Below are 19482 nucleotides of genomic sequence, written 5' to 3' on the forward strand. Positions count from 1 at the left end.
TGTCTGCCTTTTTTTTCATTTTGTTTTGTGTGTGGGAGGGGGGTGGGGGAGCGCTCTTTAAGTTTATACAAAAGGAGAGTTTTGTGAGAGTCGGATAGGGGATTCACCAAAGTCATTAGGAAAGCAATTAAGGACTGGGAGGAGTATCACCAATCACAACAAATACAACATCAGCTGAGCATGTCCGAAACAGAAGCAGTACAAGATGAGGAGGAACGGATGGGGGAGGATGATTACTTGCTGAACATTAGCGTGGAAGTGGGTCAACATGTGGAAGGCCAAAATATGGGAATTGGAGTTGCAGCACAAAACAATTGGAACCAAAAATGCGAAGCTTGGATACTGAATGAGAGAAGCACTGGATCAGCAGTGCAGGACAATCTTTTGGCCATCAAACTGGCACTTTATAAGCTAAAGGAGAAAGGATGGCAGCATATCAAGATCCGAACACCATGCATTCAGGTTCTAAATATCATACGGTATCAAGCTTTTAGTAACTTAAAACTGGCAACTCACCTGGAGGATATAAAAGATCTTTGCTCAATGTTTAGGAAATGCTCATTTGATAGATTACCTGGTGATAGGGATAGACTCAGTACTAAACTGAGTAGATTAGCCATACTTCTTCTTTGATGAGGAACCTGAAGCTCATCAGTGGCCTAGTCCACTTTTGTAAAGTCAAATTTGAGCCCTCGCTCATACAATGTAATTTTACTTCCTTATTATGAGAAAATTTCTATCGTTTCGGAAAAAAAAAAAAAAAGAGAATAGGGGATTCACAGTCACTTGGTTGATATTCATACGAGCTTTAAGCTGGGCCTTGATGAATCCTCTTTTTTTTTTTTCCCTGTATTGTTGTGATTTTGGATTCAAAATAATGTAAACAAGTGGGTGTTTACGGATGTCATTTGTTGGGATGGTGGTTATCATTTTCTTCGTTTATGACTAGTTGATCCACTAGACCTTGGATAAAAGAGAACCATGCCACACTTGTGTAGCAGCTTCTGATCAAATTCGTACTTTCTTGATCTTAATTGTCTGTGGAGCGTCTGAGTTCCACGAAGATTTGTTAGTGACATTATCTTATAGACTAAATTACCAAAAAGGTGAGACTATTTAAAATCAAGTTTGAAAAGATGGCGTTTTTCAAATCTCCTCTCCAAGGATAAAAAAACACATTCGATGTTTCCTTAAAAGATACATTGACCAAATGCAATTCTTTTAGGGTTTGTTTGGTTCATGGGATGATACATGATTAGATTAATCACCTTATGTCATTCCATGTTTGATTGCATTTTATACATGAGATGATACATTCTACATAACTAAATTAATTTCCTATTCACGGAATAAAATAATTCCATAGGGGAGGTGGTATTAGTCATTTTGGGATGATTAACAGATAGGATAATAAAATTTTAGAATAATTTATAGTTACAAAAAATATAAATTTATACTCTTATAATTATATAGCTCTACTTTCACATGAATAATATAATATGAATGGAATAATTTGCTCTTGCTAATTAATTTTAAAGTTTTTTTTATTAATTTGCCTCTACCACCAACATAACAATATTTGGACTAATTTGCCTTATGAAAGATTCAAATTCATACTGACTATTATATAATCATATTCGCACACAATAATATGATAATAAATGGACTCCTTACTAATTATATTAAAAATTTTGATTAATTTGCACCTATTCATTATTTTAAAAATTTTAACTAATTTATTCTTATTAATTAATTTAAATTTTTTGACTAATTTGCCATACTAACATTATAATAGAAGGACTATATTGCCCTTGGACTAAATTACCCTTACTAAGTTTATTTTCTAAACCAAATTCTATATAAATACATAACCTTATCAATTAGGTTTTATGAATGACAACTTCAATAAATTCAAACTCGGTCCCAAAAAAAAATCTTCTATATATTAGTTTGAGTTCAACTCGAAACCTTGATTTACTTTATAATTCTAAAGTTTCAAACTGCTATATTTTAATAAAAGTTTTAAATATTAAAATTTTTATTAAAAAAATATTAAATTACTTTATTAAAAAGAATCTACTAATTAAGGGGTGCTTTGGTAATACCTCATCCAATCTCCGACCAAACATAGGATGGAATTATTTTTTAACATATCGTATCCAACTCAAAACCAATCAAACACTAGATAACTTGAATTATTTATCCGAGAATGACTTAACTTAGGATTAATAATCTGAGAATAAGTCATCCCATCTCATCCAATCCGTGAACCAAAAGGACCCTTATTTGTCTAGGCTTTCTTTTCTTAAAAAACATATCTAACAAATGCATTGTTTAAAAGATGTATGATTGTATCAAAAGTTTTGAGAACTCTTTTCGAAAACTACAACTGTTTATGAATTAGCAACTATTTGGGAAATACCTCCATTAATTTAGAACCAATACGATGCTGTGTACATGGTATCCGAGAAAAAAAAAAATTGCATGCAAGGTACACTTCTTAAAACCGACCCCAAATTTTATCTTTCTCACTTCTTAAATTTTATCTCTCCTCTATTAACATAAAATTAAAATAAAAATATGCATAAGAGGGAGAGGGTTTCAAGGAGAATTAGTATGTACGTACAAGGTACACTTCAAAGTTGATTCTAACTTTTGTAAAACCGACCCCAAAAAAAAAGAAAAAGAAAAAAAAGAGTCCCTACCATTATGTTAAATCAAACGAATGGTTTGTGTAATTTACCCTACTAATCTTATGTGGATTATTTATGTCTAAGGTAGCCATTTTTGGGGCATTGACCAGATTGGTCCTCGAGTTTCATAAGAACCAGTTTAGTCCTCTATCGGATCAAGACACTTGACGAAATTTTTCATTGCTAAGCCAAGCTTCACTTATCAATTTAGCACTAATAAGAGGGAAACCAAAAGTGGTGCAAGTTTTATGGCACACTTTTACACTTACAGTGCAGCAAGCAAAACTTTAATGCATTCAGAAAAATCCAATTTTGGGAAAATATACGTGAAGTCCTTATTTTTTCCCCTGTCCCCATAAAAAAATAAACGTGATTTCCTCCTAATTTTTCCCACATTTTTGCTCCTAGGAAAAAAATTCCTCTTATTTAATAATATTGATCCTTTGCATCAATTATTTGTGAATAAAAATTGGTATTGTGAGTTGCTTTTATTTCTTTTCTGCTTTTGTTTAAGGTCAAATTTACACTACAAAAAGTGTTGAGACTTTTTATGTAAACGTAAAACTGGCAAAATATAACAATATAATTTGACTTGTGCTTCCAATTTGGCTACCCCTTATGATTTCGGAACATGTAACAGAAGTAGGACGGATAGCCATCACTTTTAGGACAAATTTATCAGCGAGCATTATGGTTTGTAACTATATATGTTAACAGCTAAACGGTAAATTTTTCCATTTGAAAGTCATATGCCAAAGCAAAAAAAAAAAAAAAAGACTTAAATTTGTATAACAATTCAATCGGAGCAAATGTTGTGTTTTAAGCACAAATAATAAGCTTTTTTGCTAATTAAATTTGCATCATATTTTCCAAACAGACAATTTAGATATAGACTATATTAATATAAATTGAGAAGCTTAAAATTCTAAACTTAAACTAAACTTTAGGCCGGCTTATATAGTGCCTAGTTTTTCAGTCCTCCCCCCCCCCCCCGCCCCGCGGGAAAAACAAAAACAAAAAAAATTGCAAGAACCTGACTTTGCCACTCTCTTGAACAATTGAGTAACAAGATAATCATACTTTGGTATGAAACTAGAGTTGAAAATTAGGTTGCATTTTGTCCAGCTAGAAGTACACTTGCCACTCAAGTATCCAAATGGGAAAAAACAGAAAATAAGAAAAATATACGGATGTTTGTAACGTTGAAAAACGGAAATAAAGAAGTATTTAAGTTCCTCAAGTTAATTTTGAAATGCAAGATTAAAATTTTTGTGAAGTTTATTTATTTATTTATCCTACATGTTTAATGTCCTAAACTTGCATTACATTTCACTACACATTAAACATTGCCTTTTTAGAAAATTTAACCTAGTGCTTATGTCCCATGCTTAGGTAATTTTACCATCATCATGGAACCTGTTCAATAATAGGTAGTCGATTTAGTTAATTACTTAACAAACAAATTATTCATTTTTAAAAGCTTTTTGAGAATATTATGAAGAAAAGATAGTGCACCTTCTATAGAATATTTCATAAGTATTCAAATTCTTTCACTTATAATACATTATCCAGAATATCCTTCTTAAAATTTTTTCCACTGTTAATGCAGAATCTATGCATTAAACCATCCACGTTGCAGAAAAATACCTAGAATGGTTTCTTTTTTTTTTTTTTTTTTTTTTATGATTTCGATTCATTGCATGAAATCCTTCTATTTTACAAAAGCTTACAAATTCGCTCATGATCCTAGTAGGATCGCTAGATTTTTTTTCAATGTTAATTGGACCACAAAAATATCGTAAATAATGCATATCTATAATTTATTAAAAAAAAAAGAGAATATTAGCATAATAATCTGTATTTCAGATATTTTATATGAACAACTTAAACCATTCGTATTATTGATTCCAATTTTCAGTCCAAACATAAAATTAAGTGAATGGTACCTAAACTTTGAGTATTCTAATTCTGTATTTGTACTTTATGTTGAGCACTGCAAAACAAAGAACAGTCTATATTGTCCATCTTTTGTAGGTTTTTAGGATCTTACATATGATGGATGTTTTCCAAGATGAATTAATGTAGGATCACAATTTTAAAGAATCTTGGTTAAGATTTTTACGTTTTATAACGCTATTGGTATCCCGTTAAAACTAGAAGGATGGATTGAGAGTTCAACTTTTCTTGTCTCAGCTTGGTAATCCGGGATAAGCGATGTATCTGCTTTGTACAATAAGTGAAGTTAAACTCTTCTTTTTTTTTTTTTTTTATTGAAGTTAAGCTTTAAAGAGCTGTTATTGTGAATTTTGGTTCCATATGGGTAAAATCTTCATTCTTGAAGTTACACTCAAAGAGCAGTGAGTTCCTATTACATAATTACATTATTGTATACTTGATTTTTTTTCCTCTCTTTTTATCTGCTTGAAGTGCAGTTTGTTCGTGTAAACCAAATATCTAAAATGTACAACAATTTATATAATTGTAAACCAAATATTGTAAGAAGTACAATAACCTGACACAACGGTGGCAAACCGCAACCGTGCTCGCTCCATGCCCTCCTTGTTTTATGTATCATTTTTCTTGGCTGAATAGTTAAATTGGTAAAACATTTAGACAGGTACCAAAAGCTAGAAAAGAGACCACTTCTCCACAACGCTGCAGTCTCAATAATTTTTTCCAGAAAAGAAAAGAAAAGAAAAGTAACACTAAAGAGCTTGCAAGATTGATACGTAGCAAAGTTCAGTGTTATCCAAAATGAAAAAATGAAAACAGAGAGGAAGAGGGTTGGCATATTTTATTTCACATCACTTGGTTTATCACTGTTGGGATGAACCATTGTTTTTACTAATCCGGTTCAATCTAAACTTACTTAACCGTTACTCAGATTTATCTATCTCTGGATTTTTTAAAAAGAAAGTAAGAGATTACAGTGCAACAATTCCCTCATGATATGAAAGAGGTGCATCGTACGTATCTGTAGCCAAAATCAATTACCGACATGATTAGAAGTCACTAACTAACTTTTCATGATCACTAGTATAGTTTCCAAATAGCTTGATTAACTATGTTATCATCCGTGTAAAGATGATATATAGTGATTCATCTTTTCTCTAAATTTAATGCTGTGATGCTTATGAACAACTCATATTTGACAATCTAATAAACTATTCTTGTCATTATTGCTCCTCAATTTAGATTCAAATTTTGTTTAGTTCTTTTTGAGTTCTAAATTTTGAATGACTTGTCATAAGAGTATACAATGTTGTTAAATGATCCTAATGTTCTTTTTGGAAATTGCATGAAGGTAAATCGACATATAAGTCATTTTGTTATTTCTTTTGTAAATCATGACCAACAATTTAGAATGAAGGAAGTACTAAACTTACTCGATCCCATATTAACCACATTAAAGGATTGAGAAGTTAATGACATTGAAGTTACTTAATTATAGATTCCTATCATATCAATTAACTTTATATAATGCTATTCTAGAATTTCCTTTATATAATCGTGGGGTTGCTTTCATGATTGATCAGGTCTTTTGCATGGTCCTGCCTTCTTTAGAAAGAAAGACAAAAATTATCCTAGGATTAAACTGCTGCTGCTACCATCTGAAAGCTAGGTGAGACTTTTGACTGGAGTTGCACAAATTACTTTGACACTTTTAAATATGGATGAAAACTAATTGTTTATTGCTTGATTTAACAAACAATTTTCTTGGTTCACAATTAGGCGGTGTACACATTTGCATTGCCTTAAATTCTAAAATAGCTTCATATAGCTTTAGATGTAGCTTAATTTATGCTTTGATTTGTTTGAAATGACAATCAATTTCATACGTACAAAAGAGCATGGCATTTTTAATGAAACTTAGATGTTGCATAACTTATGCTTTCGTTTGTTTAAATGAAGAATATTTTGAGATTTGTAAAAGAGTGTGACCACATTCAATGAAACCGGAGTATGTTATGCAACTAGTCTACTAGCTCAATATACACTACTGGCTAAATGCTAGCTCATTTCTATGAGGACAAAACCAAGTGAATTTAATGGTAAAAACTTGTAATGCAGAACAGTATTGTAGATGCAAGCTCCACAACTTAAAGGCAGGTTTGACTGTTAATTTTGACGCCATTTGCATATGAAAAACATTTCCCAACAAAAAAAAAAGAAGAAGAAAAGGCAAGCAATTATATGTAGTCTTCAACTTTGATACCAAAAGCTTGCTTTAGAGTACTGTGCTCTAGTGCTTGCTGATGTATCTACTCTTTAACCCTTTTAAGCGATAATATCACAGCTTTCCGTCTTTATCTTTACCCCATTGTGCTGTATTTGTTGTGAAAATTTTTTTTTAGGTCTTGGAGGTTTAGCAAGATGGAGGAAGCTCAAGAACAGTCATCAATCATCAAAGGTAAGTTACTTATCTAATATGAATTGATAGTGTTCTTGGTTCTTTTCCATACTATGCTTCTTGCATTGATTTTTAGTTTTTTTGGAGTGGGGGGTTGTTGGGGTGCAATCATCAGCATGTTCTTTCTTTTAGACAGGTTGATGTCATGATCAGATAAGGTGGTACTTTGTTCCCTGAACTTAATATTTAGTATTTAGCATGTATTTGACTGTGATTTGTTCTTCAGTCAGGATTTAGAAGTTGGTGTAATTCTCCATATTTGCATTTGGTTATTTTGAGATTTAGAATGTTAAGCGATAGAACAAAAGTTACTTGTGTATGGTTTATATGAATGTCAAGGTTTTATCCAGATTCATTAATTTTCTTCTTTCATGGAAATGTTCAGGGGATTAATTTTGTAACGACATCTTTTCTGTACTACAATATTTATGGCAAACATATATATATATCAGTAGGACTAATCTTTTCTCTAACCATAAATGCTTTTTCCAAGTATCATTCAGAAGGCTGATCAGGCAGAGAATATCAGGCATTTCTTATTCCCATTGAGGAACCCTGCAGTTTCTTCAGTTAGAAATTAAGTTCTTGTTGTTTCGTGATTGCCCTAAATAGTTGTGAGTAGTAAAATTGAATTGAAACTTGCATACCTATGTGCTCTGGTAATGGCAGATTTCTTCTTGCAATGCAGGTAAGTGAATATCAGGAATAGTGTACCAAATTTGACATTCTGTTGCAAGTTTTATGATCTTTGATGCCTGTACTCTTGCAGAATTTTTCTGAAATTATTTACCTTGCACCTTTTCATGGTATAAAGGATGATAATAATGCTACTTTTGGTAGGTTTTGCTAACCAGTTTGGCACAAATTAATGCTCATAGACGAATTCCAACTGAAACTACCTGTTAATGATAGAAACCAGCAGACAGGATAGGTAGGATACACGGTCAGCAAGTACTGAAACTAGACCAAGCTTAAAGGTGAACTAATATGTCATATAAATATATATTTTTTTAACCGTTATGTCATATACAATTTGAAGAGTTGTTGGAAACTCCGGACCAAATTTGTTCAGCTTAAGTGACATATGGATAGCCTTATCTGGAAGTAATGCAATTATGCCGATATCCAATGCTACATCCCTTCTACTTTCTTGGTTTTAAGAATGTCAGGAATGAGATGCAGAATCCTCTTAATTATGTTTTCCAGGTTCTGAAGCTAAAGAAATGATGTCGCCTGGAATTTTCCAAGGTGACCTTCAATCAGATGCGCCATGCCTTAGGCAGTATACGTGGTGGCTTCAAGTTGCCATTTATACAATCCTCACACTTGCTGGCCAGACAGTTGGCGTTCTCTTGGGAAGATTGTATTTTGACAAGGGTGGAAATAGTGAATGGATGGCTACATTGGTGCAAAACATAGGCTTTCCAGTACTTCTTCCTTTCCTGCTTTCTTCACCCTCAAAAACTCGAAATCAAGAAACTGGCATTGTCCGGCCATCATTTGTGGTTTTAGCTTCAACTTATACCTTCCTTGGTCTATGTCTAGCAGGGGAATCTCTGTTATACTCACTTGGTCTAAAATACCTTCCAGTTTCCACTTTTTCTCTAATCAACACGAGCCAATTAGCCTTCAATGCTCTCTTTGCATATTTCCTCAACTCACAGAAGCTTACTCCTTTCATAATAAACTCGCTCGTGTTGCTGACTCTCTCCTCTGTAGTCCTCGTAATCCAAGATGATTCTGAAGATTCCAACAAAACCTCTAACAACAAATACACAGCTGGGGTCATATGCACTATTGCTGCATCTGCCTTGTATTCCTTTATGCTCTCTGCAACACAACTCATCATTCAAAAAATACTGAAAAAAGAAACTTTCAGACTGATAATTGATCTGACAATATATAAGTCCTTAGTTGCAACAGTTGCAATCACAATAGGGATTTTTGTCAGTGGACAATGGAAGAGTTTGAAGTCAGAAATGGAGGAGTTTAAGCTGGGGAAAGTGTCGTATATCATGACCTTGCTTTGGACCGCGGTATCATGGCAAGTTTTTGATCTTGGTTGCAACGGACTGATTTTCAAAGTTTCATCTCTATTCTCCAATGTCATTAGTGTTGTAGGCTTGCCTGTCGCTCCAGTTCTAGCTGTGGTATTTTTCCATGATAAGGTAACTGGTGCTAAGGTCTTATCCTTACTCTTAGCATTATGGGGATTTATATCATATGTTTATCAGCAGTATCTTGATGATATGAAGGCCAAGGCTGACAGGGATTCAACTTCCAATGAAGTTGTTGAAGCTTCCTCAGTTGGAATCAAGTAGTACTGTTCTGTAGAATTTCTAAATGTTCTTGTTCATTTAAGGACACATATTATTCTTCAACATTGTTGTCAATTTGAAAGAACAACATTAGTCTTTCCGACAAGTCTGGATAAACTGCTCGGGAATGTATGAAGTGATCAAGGCAATATATCTCAGAGTTGAGAGTTAAATGACTTTGTCTGCCATTTGTTAATTATCAAAAAAAAAAAGTTTATTTTTACATAAATTTTCTTTTTAACTATTCATTTTTGTTTTCAAATTCCTTCACAAAATCGACAAACCAAACATAAATATTTACTTTCCTAGAAGTTGAAGTCGTTTTCCTTCCTAGCTACTTTCGTTAGTAATTGAACAAGGTTATGAATTTAGCATCTTCAAGGAATTTACTTTCTTTTTCTCCAATTCCTATTCCTTGCGAGATTTTTGTAAGGAACTCTTCTAGGACGTTTGTCCAATTCTATTTCATATGCTAAACTCTTTCTATTCTACAAAAGAAATCCACTAGAACTCTTTTCTGCTTCTTCATAATGCGCAATAAAATGAAAACGTACAATCTGTTAATAAACATTAAAAGGTTAAACGATTGACTAAAACATAATTAAGCTGATGAAGTAATCAACTAGTAAAGAATATCTGACGTCCGCCTTTCTCTTGTCCTCTTCTGCTTAGAACTATTATTAAGAAATACTGTTGATGAAGCAGTTATGGTTTAAAATGTGATTTGCAACGTAAGGGTGACAAGTCACATCTTAAGATATTGGTAGCTGCAGGAAGAATAGTTGGTGAAAATTAGATGATTCAAGAAGTTATGCTCAAAAGATGGCTCAAGAAATCTGTCAAAGCTTGTTTGCAAGTCACAATAGCTTCTAAAAAAATATCTTAATTTGACAAGCAAAATTTGATATTATTCTTAAGGATTTCTTTGAATGAAATTTTAGATATTTAATTCTCTCATTGACTTTGTTTGATGTTAGCACAAAATAAATTTGTAAGATCAATTCAATTCCTTTTTATTGCATATTTTTAGTCCTTTTTTTTGGTTTAATATATAATGCTAGTATGCAAGGGTATTTTGAGAGACAAAATGCTTTTCAGCATTTAATATTTTTTTAGATATATAGACTGACTTTGTTGCATGGTAATTTGGAATAGAGGAAGTAGGTGTAATATTTGAAAGGATTAATACCACTTTGTCCCCCCAAACTTTGAACGATTATCCACTTCAGTCCCTCAACTTCAAAATGGGACACTTAAATCCCTAAACTTATAAATACCTCCCACTTAAGGAAAATTGTTAACAAATCCTGAATGTCGTTGGTGGTCGAAGTGTCCCATTTTATAAGGGTTTAGGGATTTAAGTGTCCCATTTTATAAGTTTAGGGACTTAAGTGGGAGGTAATTTATAAGTTTAGGGACTTAAGTGTCCCATTTTGAAGTTTAAGGACTGAAGTGGGTAATCATCCAAAGTTTGGGGGGACAAAGTGGAATTAACCCTATTTGAAACCATAGGGGAGCCAATTAAAATTGACCGAAATCTTGAGTGAGGTTTTCTAAAATTATTCCATTTTCTATAGGGATTGCAGTGAGTAGGGTAAAATCTGATACTCACGGGTACTCAACCCGATGGTTAATCTAATTATACGACTGATGGATAATCCGTTAGGATTTAGTATTAATGAGGGCTAATCGATAAATAATCTGATAGGGTTTGGTAAGAGAATAACATAATGTGTCGATTTAACATGATGTATATATTAATTTTAGTTTGACAAGAGTTAATTACCTTTTTTTGAACTATTCAAATAAGCGGCCGGAGGATATCTGATGAACTCGAAATTGAGAGGATTGGGTAATGGAAGTTAAAATCCGTACGATTACTCGATAGGGTTTGGTAAAAGATTTAGATATGCGGGTTAGGGCTTGATAAGAGAGATTTTTGAGAGTACCTGACCCACTGCCATCCCTAATTTTCTAATTGATTTCTCTTGGCTTTCACCCAAACCAAATATTTTAAATACCAAGCAATGATAAATCAAGTAATAAGGGTTCATTTGATTCATGAAATGACACAGAATTGAATTACTAATTATATGTCATCTCATATTTGATTGCTTTTTATGTATAGATTTAGATAGGGGTGGCAATGGGGCGGGGATGGGGTGGGGGATCCTTCCCCCGTCCCCCGCCCCGTTGTCAAATGACTCCCCCTGTCCCCCGCCCCTTGCCCCCCACCCCCGCCCCATTGCCCCTGCGATCCCCCGCGAGGAAAGCAAAAAGTGGCCTGAGTAAGAATATTCCACCAAGTAAATGAGAGGAAAGAACGAAGAAAAAATAACAAAATTTGGCAGTGAAATACCTCTGAGCCTTTTCTCGTTTAAGGAAGCAAAGAATTAACGGAAAATCTGAAAAAGAGCGGCAAGAGATAAGAAAGATATCCCACTACACCACAGCCCACAAGAATAAGTCGACGGAAAATCAGTGCTTTCCACAGAAATGCTCTTCTAACTTGCTACTAGACCAGAAATTCAGTTCATTTGTGCATGTGTGTGTGTGTATATATATATGTATATGTATATATATATTTTTTATGCGGGGGACGGGGCGGGGGATGGGACGGGTGTATGTTGCCCCATCCCCCGCCCCGTTCTAAGGCGGGGGCAAAAGTTTTGCCCTCGCCCCGCCCCATTTTTACCCCCGCGGGCACCCGCCCCCATTGCCATCCCTAGATTTAGACATCTTATCTAACATAATTAAGTCCCCATATGGGGGATAAAAGAATCACATGGGGAAAGTGGAACTAGTTTTCCTGGAATGAGGAGAGGTGGAATGATAGCATTTTAGACTTATTTATCCCTATTAATAAAATAATGCTAAATTTTGACTACTATATAACCACACTCTTTCACTAGAATATAATCTACTGTTTGGCAAATTTGTCTCTATTAATAGCATAACAAAGTTTTGGACTAATTTATCCTTACTAATAACAAAACTAAATGTTTGACTACTTTGCCCCTATTAATAACATAACTAAATTTTGTACTAATTTGTCCCTACCAGTAACAAAACTAAACTTTTAACTAATTTGTCTCTATTAATAACATAACTATTGGAATAATTTACCCCTACTAAAAGCAAAACTAACTATTGGACTAATTTAGCCCTATTAGTTAATTATACAACCATACTTTCTTAGTCAATTTTGGTTCATAAAAGGTTTTTTTTTTATAATTTGGTTCATAAAAGGTTAAGCATGTATATTGCGCATTGTTAACTGGGGATTCAATAAGCTGAATCCCATCCAAGACAAAAATTTACATGTTAGCTTGAGTCCGGACTACACAAAGCTCATATATATGAAGGCCTGCCTCAACTATTTGTTTGATAAACGGGTCAAGCCTTTAAGTTCGGCCTGTTCAACCTGAAAAATTTAGGACCAAGCTATATGTGCTATTGGGCTCGGCAATGTTTGGGCCCCAATATAAGATTTGATTTAGTTGCCATCAAAGCCTAACTCAAATAATTATTTATATAAATGTATATAATAATGTGTATAGCTTAATAAATTATAGGGCAAAAGGTCTATTTGGCCCTCAAACTTTAAATATCTTATAGTTTTATCCCTCTAATCATTATTTGTACATTTTTAACCCTTGAACTATTAAAATGATACTTATTTTGATCAAATCACATCTAGGACTTCAATTTTCGCATAGATTTCAAATTCATGCTCTATTTTTAATGAATCGCACTAGATATAACTAGATCTAAAGTCAAGGATGACAGGTCTATCACTGTTTTATACATTATTCACTAATTCTTTTGAATTTTGCACCAAAATATTCCCTAAAGCGTGGAGAGTTCAGATTGACAAAGAATTTGGCATGAAATACTTGAAAATTTGCCAATTTAATTTTATCTAATTAATTCAATACTCAATAGATGTCAAATTTTCCAATACTTTAGACTGGTGAACTACTCATGTCATGAAGATTCCAAATTTATGACATATTTATAAAAATCTTAAATTAGGATTTATTTATTTTTTTACAATTTTGATGGAAAAACTTTGTATTTTTCCTCATACATCATGGTGATGCTCTTTCGGTCAACATTTCTAGCTCAAACTGACGAAAAGGCTACAAGCATACATTTTTAATAGTTCATGAGCTAAAAGTATACAAATAACAGTTAAAGGATTAAAAGGATAAAAATCATTAAAGTTTAAGGGCTAAATAAGCTTTTTGCCCTATAATTTTAAAATAATTTATGATTTATGTGCAATTTTTTAATAGTAAGTATTAACTACATAATCAAGTATTAATTGTGAACTTAGGCCAATTCTGTGCTAGGCCTAAAATTTCAATCTACCTATGAGTTTAGTCATACAATGTTAATTCAAAGCCCCAAGCCGAAAACTTCTGCTTTTTGACGAGCCAAGTTTGGGTTTATCAAAATCCGATATATAAAGTCCAATTTATACCTTTACTTATTGGTTATACTCTTGTCCATTATAAACTAGTTATCCTACCTTATAGGAGCTCCAACCAAACACAGGATGAGAGTTATTTTCTAAGACATCCCATCTAATCCAAAACCAACCAAATAGTAGCTAATAAGATTATTTATCTAATGATGATTCAACCAAGGAAGAGAAATCTAAGAATAAGTAATCCCACGTCATATGGTTCATGAATCAAAATCTATTTAAAACATAATTCAACCATCCAAGCACCGATAAATCAATTAAAACATAAAATTATGTTGGGTTTTTGGGCTCCCAACATATGTGGAAAAGTTTAAAATTATTGGGTAATTGTCTAGACCCATTAAAGAGTTGTACTACCTATTTATAGGTCAAATTAGGTTTATTCCAATAGCAGAAAAGTGGGAAAATGCATAAAATTCTGCAGAGAAATTTTAGCAAGTTTTTGGTTTGAGCAGTTGTGATAAATCGCCCAATTGACATAGAAAACAATGTCTAATCGGCTTGAAATTTTAACTAAAGCTAGAGGACATCTAGTTCTACATTTTGAAGGGTGAAGATCGAATTTCAACAGTTCAATATTTACTTATAAATTTCAGACTATTACTATTTTATGGTGAAGTTTTTCACAACCTTTGTTCTTTATTTGGGATTTGGTGACTTTATTGATTGTTTAAGGCCATATCTCAATTGTGTACTTGCTGAAAGTTGTACTCTATTTTTAATTGATGATAGTGGAGTAATATGTGGTGGACTCAAGAGTCTCGTGGGCTTTTCTCTTCGCATTGGAGAGGTTTTTCCACGTAAAAATTCTTGTGTATTCTTGTTGTTGTTGTTTTTTTTTTTTTTTTTTTGTGTTTGTGGGTTGATTTATCTTCCATTAGTTGCTGATTTTTTGTCTTGCTTAATGCTCCTAAGCTATTCTAACAAATTGGGGAGGTTTTTCGCTGTGTGTTGTGGTTATTTGAAATCCGGTACCTCTCAATAGAGTGATACCAGAGCTTGTTCTGATTTGTTAGAATTATGGAGGTTAATACAAGCAAGATGATATCGTTGAATAGGTTGAATTATCACAAATGAAAAGGTATGATGAAAGTCCTTTTAATTGTGAAAAGTATGCACCTGCCTGTGTTTGCTACAGAAAAGCCAGAATCCAAATCTAATGAAAAATGAGATTTTGAGCATCAACAGGTGTGTGGTTATATTAGACAATAGGTGGAACATAATGTTTTCAATTATATTGTTAATGAAACACATGCCAGAACACTGTGGAATAAACTTGAACAACTCTATGCTTCCAGGACTGGTAAAAATAAATTGTTTTAACTCAAGCAACTGATACAGTTGAGATATAAGGAAGGCACTCCTATCTCTGACCATGTGAATGAGTTTCAAGGTTTATTGGATCAGCTGTCTAATGTTGGAGTAAAATTTGATGATGAGATTCTTGGACTGTGGTTGTTGAATACTTTGCCTGATTTGCGGGAGACATTTTGGGTCTCACATACCAATTCTGCTCCTAATAGTGTGATGACCATGGACTTTACTAAAAGTAAAATTTTTAAATGAAGAGATGAGAAGAAAAACTTAAGGTTCATCTTCGCAGACCGAGATTTTGATTGTAGAGTAGAAGGGGAGACAAATGAATAGAGGTGATGACAAAGGCAGGAGTAGAAGCAAATCCAAGTTTTGATACAAGAATGTTGAATGCCATTATTGTCATAAGAAAGGTCACGTCCAGAAGAATTGTTTTAAGTGCAAGAATGAACATAAGAGCAATGATGCAGGAAAGTCAGAAGATGGTAGTGCTGATCATGTTGCCACCACCACAGATGGAGATCTTGTTACCGTTTTTTATTATAGTATCATTAATCTAGTTTCTTCTGATGCTGGTTGGGTGTGACAGGTATATATTTTACGTGTTTTAAGTGTGTTTTATTAGTTAGTTTTAGTATGTTTTAACTATTTTTACAGCTAATTAACTAAGTTTCTAGTGAAAATATGTATTTTGTGGTTTAAGAGGAAAAAATGCATTTTTATGGATTTTAATGGTAAAAACTTCATGTTTTTGTAGGTTTAATGATTCAATCATCAAATGGAGTGACTTGAGAAGATAATTGGATGATTGATGATGGTTTAAAGTGGTTGAAAGAAGATGTGAAGTGCAAAAGAGGAAATGCAAGCAAAAACAAAAGGAAGCAAGTTTCACAGCTTTGACACCTTGTGATATTTTAGCTATATCTTGAGCTACAAGTATTGGATTGAGGTGATTCTTGAACATTTTGAATCTAAGAGACATATCCACATTTGGTATGAAGACATCGAAGTCCATTTCAGTTGTTTACCTTGTCAAAAAGTCGAAATACAGAAGTGAAACTCTGTTGTCGTAAGCTGAAACAGAGCTCTGACCAGTCTTGGGTATTTTGATCATATATCAGTCCACAGAGCTCCAAATTGGATGATTCTTAAGGCATTGGAAAGCTAACTTAAAGAGATACAACTTTTGTGTTTTGCACAAGAGTTAGTTTGGCCTCCATCATTAAGAAAAGAGCAGTTAAAGTGGTGTCATATGCACAAAAGTGAAAACGCGACTTCATGAATACGTGGTTTGAAGTCGCATATTATCAAGTTGCGTATTCCTCAATTTCCGCTGCAACTTGCTCAACAACTTGTGTTTTGTTCACACAAGTTTTTTGACCCATTTTCCTGCAAGAATATCAGTGAAAACAGCCCAAGACAACTGCAAAAGAAGTTTTACAACTCATTTCTAGCTTGTTTATGGGTTCAAAACATGATTTAACACTTTGTCTCTTGCAAGAAGTTCCTCTATATATAGAAGCCTTTGGAGGATATTTTCATAACTTTGAAAGACTAGAGAAACTCACAAAATATGCAGTCTTCACTAGAGTTTCCTTAGTTTATTAGTTAGGGTAGTATAGATTAGTTAGTGTAGTGTTTCCTTCTTGTATTTGTAGTTAGATTTGGATAAAGATTGAGGAACAAAGATGGAGAGTTTGAAACTCATGTGACAAGAGTGACATCTCTCCTATCACTTTCTCTTTTGTATTTAAGTTGATGTTTAGTTATAATACAAGTTTGGATCTTGTTTTCATGGTTTTATGCCTAGAGTTATGGATGAACTTGTTATATCTTGTTAGTGATGTTTATTTGGTTATTGGATGATATTATTTTGAGTAAGTTATTTATCACTTTTATTTTTCTAATCATGATTAACCGGCCATTAGTTGTGATTATCTAAAGGTGTTAAGTTTGCAATGAGAATTGGGATTTAACACTAGTTCAAGGAAGTGATAAAACTAGGGAGTTCACTCACGAGAGTAGAGGAGCACCTTTGTGGCTTTAGTGACTTGTTTCATGTAATTTCATAGAAGAAATGAACTTGTAATTAAATTTATAACCACGAGAGTAGGTATGGTTTAGTTACAAGTATAGTTAATTCACTACGAGAGTAGGTTTCACATATATTAGGAAATTATGTCATAACTAGTCAAGATAATAGCATCACTTAACCAATAATCTCATTAGCAAGAGTAGTGAGGAATTTCATACCTCTAGGAGCTTTCTAGTATTAATTTATTACTATTACTTCATGCTTATAGTCTAAATAATAAAGGAGTTTGAAAATTACCGATAATTGAAACCTTCGCTGTGGGATCGACCCTTAACACCCTATACTCGCTCACGATTCGTATACTTGTGATAAATCGCGTGTAGAATATTTAGGATGTTATAAATGTAAAACTTGATTGTGGATGAGCTATTTGTGTATGTGTATCCAGCGCACGTCAAGTTTTTTGTGCTGTTGCCGGGGAAAATTTGTCAATATCGATGTTAAGAGTAACTTTATTAATTTAGACAATTTTTCTTATTTTTGTTGTTTTTGCTATGTCTTATGTGTTTTATGTCATTTTTAGTGTTTTGTTGAGTCAATTTTTGTTTTAGTTTGTGTCTTTGAATCTATCATTCTTAACTAATCTTGCTTTTGAGATTGTTAAAATTAATTTTAGGTGATGAGGAAGGTAGGTCTGTGACGCCCCCACTTCTCCCTAAGGCGAACCAAAGGGTATCCGCGGGACGCCTGCCTAGCTCTCGCCAGGACTCAAGCAATTCCATTTAAACTTAATGCCGGACCACACCATACGAGTCAATAACTAAGATACAATAAATGCGGAAGCGTTCAAGTTTAAAAAAAGTCATCCGATATCCAACCCGCACATCGGGTGTTCAACAACCATCATACTCCAAAAGTTACATTCGGATTCCAAAATACAACCCAAAAGCCAAGACAAAGTCAAAAGTAATAGAAACCCTAAACAAAAGCGTAGCAGGAAGGTTTCTTCGATACCTCGCCAAGTTCAATCCTGTTAAGGAAAACAAATCTACAGGGTGAGCAAAAACGCTCGTGAGGCCAAGAACACACATACAAGTACATTGCTCAAATAACAATCTCAATTTATAAGTCAAGCAACCATATTTTAGTAATTAATAATTTACTGGAAATATAACCAGAAACAATTCAAGGATACTGGAGCCCTCAGGAGCTATATTCCACTTGCACATTCAATAACCTCCACGAATTGACACTCCGTCAATCGGGTAGGTTTAGTCCGTAGAACTCCACCTGTCCCCTTTCACCTTACATACCCCTGTATCGGGCCCGCCTGTCATTTGTTTGTGGCGATACTACTCGAGTATGCCAAGCAAGACCTCTCACTAGGTCAAGCTTATATATCTCATGGCTCGCCAAGGTTCCCGACCAAGCCCATGCCTGCTCGAGTCCAAGGTCGGTCAATGAGATTTGGGCGTCCCCATGTGCACTTGTGTGTCGAGGAGATTCACTCCAACGACGTAGGCAACTATAGCATACCATTACATTTCATTCATTCATTCAATACATTTCAATCATTCATTCAATGCATTTCAACCATTAATATTTCATTTCTAATGAGAACGAGTGTGGTAAAGTACACACTCGACTCCACTTTCAAGATTTCCAATCATTAATAACAATTAAACATGTAACAAGTTTACATACACCTGACACTCACCAAGTATTAGGTGTAAATAAGGTCAAGGAAAGTTCAAGCGTCCACCGTGGATCCTCTTGAAGGTCCTCGTGTGCGCCTGAGCAAATAATAGTGAATTATCATCCAAATCCCAAATATCGAGGAATAATTCGTTCACCAGTATTAATCTAGGGGATTCCGTGAAAATGAACCTCAATTACTCGTAAATCGAGGTTCGAGAGGGGTTTGATAACATTCAAAAGTATTTAAGTCTTTATCTAAGAAATCGGGGATAAAACGTTTAGATAATATCAAAAGAATAAAGGGTTCTTGAAAAACTCTATTTCCTTGAAAGTTGGAAAATTTCAGTTTTGTTATGAATCTTTGAAAAATCGTAACTCACTCGGTATAAGTCGAGAATTGGAAAACTTTATACCGTTGGAAACCTCTTAGAAAGTACTACAAGTTCTTGGAAGACACTTTTCCATGAATCGAAGTGGAAAGTGCTCAAAAATGAGCTTAAAGTTGCTGTTCCAAATCACCC

General features: G+C 33.7%; 1 protein-coding gene across 2 annotated transcripts; it reads left to right on the forward strand.

The window, feature by feature from the left end:
- Nucleotides 1-6979: 6979 nt before the first annotated feature.
- LOC113707835 (purine permease 21-like) lies at nt 6980-9595 on the forward strand. Of its 2 annotated transcripts, XM_072065450.1 has the most exons (3): nt 7019-7104; nt 7945-8081; nt 8311-9595. In XM_072065450.1, the coding sequence occupies exon 3, from the start codon at nt 8328-8330 to the stop codon at nt 9423-9425; it is 1098 nt and encodes a 365-aa protein (XP_071921551.1). In that variant the 5' UTR covers nt 7019-7104; nt 7945-8081; nt 8311-8327; the 3' UTR covers nt 9426-9595. The 2 variants fall into 2 exon arrangements, with proteins under 2 accessions (XP_027085971.2, XP_071921551.1); XM_027230170.2 differs by lacking the exon at nt 7945-8081 and having other exon boundaries at nt 6980-7104.
- The last annotated feature ends 9887 nt before the right edge of the window (nt 9596-19482 follow it).

This window comes from Coffea arabica, chromosome 9e (genome assembly GCF_036785885.1).
Source record: "Coffea arabica cultivar ET-39 chromosome 9e, Coffea Arabica ET-39 HiFi, whole genome shotgun sequence".
Lineage (NCBI taxonomy): Eukaryota > Viridiplantae > Streptophyta > Magnoliopsida > Gentianales > Rubiaceae > Coffea > Coffea arabica.

What these genes read in the sequence shown, in the direction of transcription:
- LOC113707835 (XM_027230170.2), top strand. Translation starts at nt 7,068, where the DNA reads ATGGAGGAAGCTCAAGAACAGTCATCAATCATCAAAG. An exon ending in ACAGTCATCAATCATCAAAG is followed by an intron (nt 7,105 to 8,310) that starts GTAAGTTACTTA and finishes TATGTTTTCCAG; the next exon opens with GTTCTGAAGCTAAAGAAATG.